Here is a 12,926-nt window from a genome sequence, read left to right on the forward strand (position 1 = left end):
ATTATTATATCTATATAGGTAGACCTATACGTGACAAACGATATAATATATTAATAGTAACCGCGTGCAAGCGCTGAAGAATTGCAGATCGAGGCCTATACGACGGTTGTTAGAACGTTAAATTTTCAACCGAATCATCGACGAAAACTCTTTAATATCATGCATTTCTAAGTTTAAACTTGACCCATAAAATAAAACACTAATTTAAAGAATTATTATTATTATTGTGTGTATTATGTATTGTACGTCTGTACATCCTAATATGTGCAGGGGAACTAGTGAAACCGTTAACTCTGTAATTAGTGCGCTCCCCATAAGCATCGCAATAAATAAGCATAAAAACTGTAGCCTTATTACCTAATTATTTTTGTCACGCCCTTCCCTGTACAGAAAGTCTAATTTTTAATGCCAGTTGACGCTTTGGAAAATTACCTCTTTCTGTCCAGTGGTTACTGTTCAAACCATATTAATACGCGAACATTGTGCGAAAAGATACGTTTTGTCAATAATACTACCAGGTGTTCTATAATATTATAAAACAATTTGGTGAATCTAGGAACTGAGAACAGCAAGAACTTATACGGATAACTATAATATGGATATAGAAGCGTTTTCGGAGGCGGCAAGGGTGCGACAAAAAATAGTATGTGCGTAGGGAATGTCGAAATTTCAGACTTGGGCCCGCTACTGAGTAATAGCCCACTTCTTGCCCTCATCACGCAATTATACTATTCAGTGATTCAGTAAAACACCTCCTTAAAATATTTAAACTTTTGTTAAAACGATTTTTGTAATACGATTTTTTTTTGTTTTTGTGAAGGTCATTATTTCGGTAAAAAGGAAATATATTAGAGCATTTTTTCTTTTTTTTATAGTATTTAGGGCTTTTAAATCTCGTCCCTACAGTAAGGATTTATTATCTACCGTGCGCGGTCAGAGAGTGTCTAGTGCACAACGCTCCAGACGTCTCCATCGCACGTACCTCTATAAATTCTTGGCTTTGCGGAATTTCTCCGGCAAGCGAACCGGACATCGTTTGCAGCCATAGGGTTGAAGCGAGGCACCTGTACGTAGGTATATACAAATATACATAATATGTAATAACACGATACGCGGCCATGCGAGCTGTCTGCCGAGGATAAAATTGTGTGTGTATACGTTTATATTTATGTACCTACTCGGCGCACACGAAAACATAATATAATGTTATAATATGTTATAATATACGAATGGACCGTTATTCAAATATTTCACACATTACAATATAAAATATGGGCGGCCACTGATGAGCTGCACCGTCGTCGGTACGTCCTGCATCACGTTTTGATGTACAATAAAACTCGAGTGATATATTATTATTATTATCATCATCGTCGTATACAACGGCACATTGTTGTATAATATTAATATTATATGTTTGTGGAGACCACCGCGTTTCTTCCCCCCCCCCCTTGCAGGACGTCGGTGGCGGTGGATCGGATATTCGTCGAGTTCAATTAACACCACCAGATTCGAATGAAGAAGAAGAAAAAACGGTAATTACTGTACAATATTAACATTTTGGGTGGTCCGAGACCACGGTGGTGGCATCAGCGATTCGTGAAATGAGACCGGGCGAAGCAGACGTAGTCTTCATCGTCGTAACGCGGTTTCTTATAAATAGGTATGTATGTAGATTTGACGAACCACGAGGAATCGCAAAGGACAACCTCCGCGTGTGAGAACTGGCTAAAAAAATAACGTCACTTAAGGTTAAGAACCATCATGGCCAACTCATAATACCATATACATATTTATATCAATGGATTTGTGTCTTCGGGACAGCGCGAGTCCGTGCGTCAGTCGTTTTGAGGTTACAACGACAAATTAATAATATATTAATATGTCAACTGTGGAAAATCAAAATGTCATCACGGCCTGTCTAAGGTCGTTTGACATCTTGGCCCGTTTGAAATTCAAATACTACACTATCAAGGCCAATCTCACGAATCTTTTCGAAAAATGTATTTTTGTGAAAAATCATGGCCTAAACTATAACTAGGTACTATAATCTCAGAGACTTCATGGCCTGTCTAATGTTTTATTTTTGCACTATATTCTCGTGGATTTTTTGTGAAAAATCTTTTTAAGTTTAAATGACTTTCAGCGAGTTTAAGTAGGTACACGTTTTAGAGTTAATAATAATATAACTGTTCAGAGCGATAGTGACTTTCGTGATTTATAGCAACGAAACAGTGTCGTTCTTTTGTTCCTCCTGAAAAGTCGGGAAAATAGAGACTGCGGTTCTCGAGCGACGATAATAATATTATTATCTACGACGAAACAGAGTAACAGCAGCAGTACGACGTAGCGCGTGACTGTATATTTTACACAGCAGCGGAGTTCAGTCTTAAAATTTTAAGCATTCCGTTAGATTTACATAATTCTGATATAACTCATAGGAGAAATGAGTGTGCGCGTATATAGGAGACAAAAAAAAATGTAAAAACAAAAACACAGCTGCGGTTGCGGATCGTGAGAAAAACGCGTCTAATGGATAACGTGAGGCGACGTTGTCTCATATAATGTTATGTATATATAAGTACTGGAAAGTGGAAAGGAAAAAAAGGCACATAGAACGTACACGACAGCGACGACGACGGCTGTAGCGGCGGCGACAGCGTGGCACCTATCTCGTCCGCGGACCAGTTTTAAGTGAGTTATAATATTATTAACTGCGCGGGAGTCGGTGGCGTTGACGGTATTAAAATAACATAAATGAATAATTGTGATAAAAGATTAAAAAAAAAAAAACAATCGATGGTATTATAAAGTAGGTGCCAAACGTTCCATATCTGCACCCTAAGTGTCTCCGTGGACCGTGTGACGCGTCAATATACGCGTTTTTTAATCGATAGTATATAATCTGTGACAAAATTTCAATTTAATGACATAAAATATGACGTCTTATAGATTACAAATGGTTGCAATTTTTTATTTGACGTATCGGTGGGACGCTTTTCGTAATATAATCGCAGTCCAGTTATCAGACGGCTGTTCTAGTATTTTGATGTACTTATTTATTTTTAATACACATTTATTTACCCGGTCGATCTGCGGAAAACGTGAGTTATGATATTATCAGTTTTCGGTCTATGATACAATTTATCATAAGAACCTATAAGCGATAGGTACCTACTACATATTTCGATTGTATTATAATTTATACGGGCCCGAGTAATTCATTTTCTTTTTTCGAGAAATAAAACGGTAAGTTACAATACTGCCTATATATAATATTATATACATTATTATTATCATATTATAAAGAAGCGATCACGTGAAATCGTCTGGGGTAAATTTATGACACCGCCCTTAAATTTCGGGCATGTGCCGCCCACATAATGTATGCCACGGTGATTTACGGGCGGATACCTACAGACCCCTCCCCAATATCATGCCTTGTCCGAGATACAATAATCGTGTACGCGTGTGTCCCGCTAGTATCGTTTTGCGATCATCATTGCCGCGGCGGCGAAAACTGTGATGCGGAGGAGGAGATATTATTATTATTATATTGTGTAGGATCGACGCCACCGCCGCGCACGACATCGAAAGAACCTTAACCGATATTATTATTATTATTATTATTATTAGAGACATGGCGACGTGTACGAAATCGCATACAAGTAAACATATATAACACGTGTATAATGTGTATACAGGGCGATCCACCAAGCACGCTCACTCCCAGTGTGTTGTGATTTAATCAAAATCCTGATGTTTTTTAATCAGGAGGGGTTTATTACTGTCGATTAAGTTATATATTTTGTATGACCTATAGGTATAGGTACTTTAAGACCTATCTTCAAATACTTCAGCTATATCATAATAAATTATACCATTTAAAGAGAGTCCTGTGCCGATATCAACTTATTATTTTCGAACGAAAACCGTCTTCTTTTCCTGTAAATTTTCCATCAGATGACGTTTTAGAAAACGTTGATGTAGGTACTTCGAAATTCGAACGAGTAGTATTAATTAATTTAACTTTGCGTTCTATAGGTATAAGAATAATAGGTCCACGACAATGAATCGTTATGGATTTTAGTAATTCCGTATTAATAAATAAACATTTGTTACACTGTACAAATTGTACGTGAATAATTAAACACTCGAACCAATATTGCATAATACATAGATATTATGTTTATATGTTATTATAGTTTTGTAAACCCATTTTTTGAGGAATATAATATTGTTGTTTAAATTACATAAATTTCAACAACTCAGAAACTACTGGTTAGGATTTTGATTTAGATACATCGAACTTTTCGGGAAAATCGTCTGCTCTACGGTAACAATACGATATTGCGGGTTGTCGTTTGAAAAACAGAAGTTTGTATCGCCACTGCAGGACACTATATCGTTATTATTACGTGCTTAAACGATATGAAAAATCTAAACAAAACTGGAAAACACGAATGGTTCGCTAGCCACTGCAACCACCTGTGCCTATACAGGAAAATTCCAAAATCAGTATTTGAACAAACGGAAGAATGATATTAACGGCCCTCGTTCGTTCACCGATCGTGCTCGGTGAGTCACGCTGTATACGAATAACGTACCTTCGCGGGAACGGACCTCCGCCGGGATCGTCGGTGCGTGACAACTGGACCATCGCGATAAACGCCACGCCGCCGCGGCCCATCGCGCATATTATCATAATATTATTATTACGTATCGGTACGAATCGTCCTACATTTTATTATTATTATTATAATTCTGCGACGAAACTGTACGTCGACCTCCACCGAGCTGTGCCTCCAATCCCCCAGCACTTTCACGCGCGCCAAAATTCGCGCCACGATAATTGAACCTATTGTACTTACTTGTACATATACTACATTTCTATACGATGTAATTTGTTAAACTCCACAACAGTCTATTATAAGCTATTAAGCTCTATTTTACAAATACAACACCCCTGCCCACCACTCTTAGAATATATGGTTCACGCCTGCGTCGATATTACATGAATAAATTAAAATTAAAATACGCGTATGGATACCTCTGCAGGGTCCCAATTCGTTTTAAAAACTCGTTCAGCAATGTTCGTCATCATCCTTTTTATTGCAATACTAATATTATTCCTCTGCTACAATATTATTATTATTTCTATAAACATTGTGTTTCTGCGTCAATTTGACGCGGATCTTCTATTGCAAATTCTTGTCGTTTGCACAAGTCGAGTAGGCACATAAACATTATTCTCCGTGTCTTAAAAGGCATTTCAGGTTTTTTTTTATATAATATATATAATATGAAACAACGATCATAAAATACTAAATAGTAACCATAAACTACGCAATTCCTAATTTGATTACAAAATAAAAAAACATTATTTTATATCTTTCTTTTAAAATGCCTATTGGTTTTCATAACAGTTACTGTTGATAGCATTGTATAATATCTTAAAAACTATAGGTAAGGTATCTACTATCTATACGACGAAATTGAAAAATTTAAGTAGGTACACATAATACATAGTACCCTGCAGATATACTTTTTAAATTCACAATTTAACAAATTAAAAATAAGTTCCTAATTAATAGATAAATTAGGTATATCGAATGACTAAATGCGAATCAACAAATCAAGAAATCGCAAATTGCGTCCGACGATAATTAACTCAATGACAATGGTATATTATTTTTTCACTCCATTCAATTAAAACAGTAAATATAATTTAATACCAAATAATTCAATTATTACAATGAATAATAACTGATAACTGATTAAAACTCCGTAGAGAAGTTAAATAAAAAGTTCGATCACTATTTCGTATTATTTTATCGAATCGTTGGGATAAAAATAATATGGGAAAAATCGGAAAAAATATATTGTTATAATAATACATAATATTCCAATGTCAATCTGTCATTGAAATATTTTTGTTGTATATATATAACCTTTCTTCAGTACAAATTGTGGTACAATCGTTATAATTTTTTATCATCGTTATTATAATATTTAATTACGAGTAATCACGACCTCATGAAGTCGACCGCTCGGGACTACAGCGTGTTATTGAAAATATCGACGAAAAAAAAAACGTGAAAGTCTTGTCGTTTCTACCATGTAATATGCGCATGTTAGTTATACACTATATACGGAATTCTCATAAAATTAGAGCACGAAAAGATATTATCTCGAACATGATATACAATATACATATCGCATAATACGCGTACCTATCATGTACCTACCTATCTCTATAATAAACTCTTAAAATGATTTAGACAAGTAGCCAGCCATCCCCTTGTTGTATTATTCATGGCTACCTGCAATAAAGTAAGTATCGACATTTTTTTTTTTTATTCTGATATTATATTATATCATATTATTATACATAATACACATGAATCGTATAATTATTTACTTTTGTAAATACTTTTTAACCAATTAAGACTCTGCTGTGAATCTCGATCAAAATAAGTTACCCGGTATTTTGACGTATTTATCTGCCATTAGTCGGTAACAACAAAAGACACTTATAATTGTTATGACCTCATAAGGTCAACATTAATTGCCGTATAGGTTTTCTTTTCTGCTACCAACAACAACTGTCATTGACAGTACCACGTTTATATATATATTGTTATACATTAAACTCTTAATGGTGCACAATATACAATATACATATTAAATATAATAATGTATAATAATGTATATGGATATAATGTGCAGCATAATGATATAATATTACAGTAGGTATAATAGTATTTAGTGAGGGAGAAAGGAAAACCGAACGCGTAACAGTATAATTAACGATCGATTGTTTTAAACGTTACGCCCAGGGAAGAAACGTTTAGACGAGTGCCACGAAAAAAATCTATTGTACCGGTCACAAATTATTGTGTTGATGTCCATCACGCGCGCGTTAAAGTCTCCGTAATCTACTCGAAAACACTACAAATACGATATTATTATTACGAAATATTATATTATGCTGTACATTAATATTATTTATGTAGAGGTACCTATATAGTATATAGTATATAGGTACCTATACGTATGCGGCTCTGCACGCACTCGAACCTGCTGACAGTTCAAATACACGTGCAGGTCACGTTGGCTAAAACGTTTAAAAAACAAGTAAGTCATCATCTGAGAGATGTCAAACAGATGCACCTTTATGTAAATTCCAACAGTACCTAATGCAACTTGCCCAAAACTCATGGATGCCGGTTCGGTAGAGATTTCCCTGCAGCAACAAGTCGTGTATATATACGTTATACACTTATACCCACTATATACATATATTGTAGAATATAATATGGTGTAACATAGATAGCTGGTACCTATGTCCAAAATATGTGATTTTTATCGAACGCGCTGACAGCTGTATATAATATATATATAATAACGATATTATTTATGTCTCTTGACATCGGTATACAATACGAGACGTGACTATAATATATAATAAAATAATAAACCTATACTAGCGACCGACGACTCCTCCGCGCAATAATTTTACGCTTTTGAAAAATGTCCGAATTATTGTTTTCGTTTTAAGTAGACCGAAGCGGTGCCGAAAACGATAGTTTTTTGCCGCAGGTGCAATCGATACTAAAAGTAACAATAGGAAAATGTGGGTGGTGGGCCGGTCGTTAAATAGTGTGCATCGCGCGTGGGAGTCGTAGTCGGTTTAACTGCGATTTCTTTATAGTAATGTTGTTTTTGGGGGATTTTTTTTTATACGTAGGTACTATGCACGTATGTATGGCGCCACTACCCGCTGAGTACGACTATACACGCCGGCATTTTTAGGGAAAATGATGGTACAACGGAGGAGCCACAATGAAATTTACATAATTTTGGTCTTTCCATACCCGAGGCGAACATTCATTATCGTGAATACACAGATGTCTAATTATCGTCGCGCTCCCCTTCCTTATTAATAATATTATAATAATAAATACGCCGTGTCCTGCGAGATAAGAACCGGTCAGGTCTTTACGAAAAAATACCCTCCTCGGATGTAAGTACCTATAATATACATTATATACGTATATATGTACACCTATAACGCACCCATATAAACAATTGATTTACGATCGGGTGGCGGAGCGCACAATAATACTTCGACATTAATAATGACCCCCTCCACGAGGCGGCTGCATGCGCACGAATTCTTCGCTGCTGCGGCAGTACTTATATGATAGTATGTATATAGGCACAATGTATTATAATATAATAATATTATTATAATGTGTGTCGTTACCGCGTATTTCATTCTATTATATATACGCGATATATAACACGCACCAGTATATAACTATATATACGAGTGCAGTGTGTAATGAGATTCGGGTGCTAAGTAGGTACGATGGTTTAAAAAAAAAAAATAAAGGGATTTTGACTCGTCCACGATGCGCGATCATACGATATTTCGGGACGACGAATACCACGATAAATCATCGATCTGGACGACGGACGCGTCTGCTTGTCAAAATCAGTTTCGTCCTGCAACACCCGGGTAATTGTTAAAATCGACCGTATTATATTGACGGGCTGCATATTATATTATATATTATCATAGTCAGTGAAGGTATGAGCACAAAATGTTCAGGCTAATCGCAGCCGCCGCCGCGATGACATTACTGATTATGGATAATTTGTAATACGTCATACACATAGGTACGTATATATGCCGTCGCCTTCGTCTCATGCTCTCTCGCGTGTGTATATATATATTATTTTTTAATTACGATACCATTCAAGTGAAAAACGCATCAATCTTCTTACGCTCACGAAAAGTGTATCGTCTAATAAACGGACAAATAATACATTACAATAATATTATATAGAATATGAGATGAGCTCGAGTGCTGTTGCGGCGGCTCTGTTTTCGACGGTTGTAAAAAGGCACACCTCACGAACGGGTCATTATATAATTTATGCAGGACCATAACACGGATTACGTACCTGCCTTATACATATAATATAGTATTAAGTATACCTATATACAGTGACGGGGGCGGCTTCTCGAGAACAACGAGCGTGTCACTCCGTCAGACGCATCGCATGTGAAATAATCCTTTTTCCCATCCTGAAGGACTAATTAGCCGCGGCCAGCACGGGAGAATATCAGAAAGTCACCGTTTATACGCACTTAGCCGCTGTGACAATCCAACTACAATTACACTCGCCTATGGTAGCTAAGAATTCGATATTATTATGGCCAAAGTGGCCGAGGGACGACGTTCCAGTCATTACAGTCACTATTGCGCGCATACCACACACTTCACTGTACAAGGTGTGTGTGTGTGTGTGTGTGTGTGTGTGTGTATACCTACATATATAGGTATGCTTTAACCGCAGGGTAACAAATCATCGCGTCCAATTCCATTTCGGACGCGCACTGCGCTCGTCGAGGAGTCGGGCAATTTGTTTTGTTACAAAATCATCGCGTTTAATGGCCGGTTGAAAAAAAAAGAATCACGATAACATTTTTTTCACACCTAACCTTTTAAAATAACTCAATCGTCGTTTTAACAATATTTTGTTGTTGTGTCTCGGTTGGTATAATATTTAAAAAAAAACAATTTGTACGCATCATATTTTTTTTTGAACGTCTAGTAGGCATTATTTTTAGACTAATATTGATTGATAGTTATCATCTACAAGAAATTCATTCAAATTAAATAGGTAACTTCAATGATTGAACGTGTACAATGTTAACACTTGATTATAATAATTATCGTCTGGAATAAAAATTGTACAAAAGCAAACTGTACCCCAGTTTTTTTCAACTCGAATTTTAAAATACTTTATAATATAATATGTATGTAGGTTAATATTGATATACCGAAAATTTACAAAAACAAAAAAAATGAATAGTAAATGTAAACGCTACCCATAGTAATAATAATAATAATAATAGTAATTTACCAGAACCGGTGAACCAAGGTGTGAATTCGTCCCACTCGGTGGGCTGACCACGAGGAACCAGTGCGAAAATCCACAGGCAAAATGCAATCAGTTCCATTATGACGCATCGTCCGATTTGATTACATCGTCGATCGAGAGCGTTACAGATCCGGCGGGAACGTCAGATATCGATTCGGAGCGCGTGTACAATATTCGTATTTATTTTCAACGAAATCGGTGGGTACTAAAATATTATGTAGGCGTTTTACTGTGGTGCAATATTATTATAACGTCACGCCGGACACGGCGTATGAACAATATTCGACGATCGGTAACGAAAATAATAAAAAATAAAAAATAATAAAAAAACTTGTAATAGACACGCGCAGCTACGACCGCGGATCCGGTATGCGACGAGCGATAGTGCACCGAGACACGAGCTGACGCTAGCCCGTGGACGCGAAGACTGGTTATCTATGTGTCGGCACCAGGTAGTGTGTGTCGGTGGTGGTGTACAGGTGTGTGTGTGTGTGTGTGAGTGTCCGTGTCTCTGTGTGTGTAAACATACCTGCACCGGGGGATACTTTCAAAAAAAACCGAACCAGCGCACTTGACGACCCTTCGGATTATTGTACAATGTACAGTTTGGCCGCGGACCGCCTCGGCGCATTGCGATGTGCAGTTGGAGTGGTGTACCTACTTTGCGGAAATTATTAATATTACCATGTGGTATCGCGTCATCGCAGATGGCTTCAGCGGAATAAACATGATACGATGCAAATTTTTTTACCTCAAACGCATGCAAAAAAAACGCCTAAAAAAACTATTAATGTAGATATTATAAAAACACGGATATTATACGATTATTTCAATTTCGAACGATTGGATAACAGGCAGGATCGGAGGAATGATGACGATGGCGAGTATTATAAGCGCTGAAGGTAATTATTATATTGTTATGATATAGCCTTTCCTCGAGTATAACTGCATGTTGTTGTCTATATTATATTAATGTATATTGCAGCAGCATTTATAGATAGTTACAATACAACACGTATGACCTTTGACACAATATTATTACTGTACAAACAGAAAATAAATAAATCATCGTTGTACCGTGTGTCCGTGTACCAACATGTGCACAGTTTCACCAGGTATAATATACAATATATTATAACCTACAACAATATTACACGCATTAATACTCGTACTTTATAGAATTTTAAAAATTACGTATGTGCAATATCACTTAGAAAATTATTCTTTCGTTGGCGGGAAAAGTTGTGATTTTATAGTTTTACTATTATATACTTACTGTTAAATCTCAAATTATTTAAACGTTTTTGCGGCAATGCTCGAACGCGGCTCAAGGAATCGGCGAAACCGGACGAAACGTAAAACAGTGATTTAAAACACAATATACTATATAAGACCGTAAAACTGCAATATTCGACGTAAACAAAATATGACTGATTGAAATGCGTTTGACGGGGGTATAACCTGCCTATAATAATATAAACAGTATGTTCAAAAAAATGATTAGGCGGAAACACGCTGTATTTAGTCGTAGGTATCGATAAATTGTTATGTTTAATGCGCCCACGCGTCTTTCGATATAACATTATAATAATAATAATAATATATTATACGCTTCGCAGTCCTACTGGTATTACATTAACACTTACACGACAGGTATAACTGTCAAAATATTTTATTGATATTCAATACCGGGAGTCGCGTTATTATTATTATTATTATTATTATTATGACTTGCTCGTGTACCCCGCCATCGCTTTTATACAATATAATATATTATTATATAGAGAGTCATGATTAATCACTGCAACGTATTTGGTTCGCAGATCCGAGCGGTCGTTGCAGGTCGTGTCCAAAAATCCAAATCACCCGACACAACTGCAGTTATTACGATGTCAAATGGATAGGTTTATATGACCTGCCGCAGAGGAGCGTTTTCTCGCGATCCGTCAAGGAAAAACCGTTCGTGTGATGATGGTGATAAACGAACTGCCGCCGCGAAGACTCGCATATTGTATTATTATTATACTATACAACTGCAATGATGATATATCTGAAGGTATGCACTTGCAAAAAACTTAAGACAAGAAAAACGCGAGTTACACATGTTCCGTTTGTCGAATCGGGTTTCGGGAATGGAAAAAAAATTTAAAAAATACCCATCACGCATGATAGCCGTCGTCGTCACTAATTAAAACCCGATTTACAATAATGGTCGATGCATGCACACGCTGCAGCAGGTAACCCCGGTATATGAATAATCGAGAAAGCACCGCGCGCAGTACGTACCTACGTCCTCTACCCGTAGGTACATATTATTATTTTCTTTCTTTTTCAATACCGAAACGCTTATCGACAGCACTTCTCTGACAAGCTGTTTCTCCAAATAGGGAATGCGCCGAGCACTGGAGTCTCCGCGCACTGAAGGGCACAATGCATTTAAAAATAAATCTTTAGACATTCGATTGTACGTAACGCTCGTTATTATATATGTTAACCGTGTATTGCGTTTCAGTAGCATTTTTACGTTTTGGAGACAAAATAAAATGTGGAAAAAAAATGTTGCACGAGGTACGCATTTCAATCCCGGAAAGTAAAAACCCGTTTGAATAATACGCATATTTCTCTGTACGGGGGGACAAAAAGAAAGTTTACATACAGTCTAAGTATAGGTACCTACATTGCGTCGAAAACGAATAGGCTTGACGAAATTCTCGATCAAATATATCAATTATTTTATACACACGTTATGTACCTTGGTACACTTTATATGACTGTCGATACACACAATATTCCATATTATAATTGGTATATATAAATATATATAATATGTATACGTACAATTGTATGTGTTTTTACCAGTTATTAGTGAGTACCTATTCATATGCTAAATGTGACAATATTGTATAATAATAATTAACAATTGATTAATATTGGTAAAAGAAAATTTTCACCCCGAAATGAGTAATTTT

The 12,926-nt window shown here is 36.3% G+C and overlaps 1 protein-coding gene across 2 annotated transcripts in view; it reads right to left on the reverse strand.

The window, feature by feature from the left end:
• The window catches only part of LOC100160481 (laminin subunit gamma-1), a 57,357-nt gene that overhangs the window by 17,566 nt on the left and 26,865 nt on the right, over positions 1-12,926 (reverse strand). Inside the window, exon 1 of one of the 2 annotated variants that reach the window (XM_003246078.4) lies at positions 9,940-10,342. The exons of the other annotated variant lie outside the window; for it this stretch is intronic. Within the exon in view, the coding sequence (XP_003246126.1) occupies positions 9,940-10,036 (97 nt within the window). The 5' untranslated portion in view covers positions 10,037-10,342. Of the gene's footprint in view, positions 1-9,939; positions 10,343-12,926 lie in introns of those variants that run through there. 2 annotated transcript variants of the gene reach the window in all.

This window comes from Acyrthosiphon pisum, chromosome A1, assembly GCF_005508785.2.
Source record: "Acyrthosiphon pisum isolate AL4f chromosome A1, pea_aphid_22Mar2018_4r6ur, whole genome shotgun sequence".
NCBI classification, from domain to species: Eukaryota; Metazoa; Arthropoda; class Insecta; order Hemiptera; family Aphididae; genus Acyrthosiphon; species Acyrthosiphon pisum.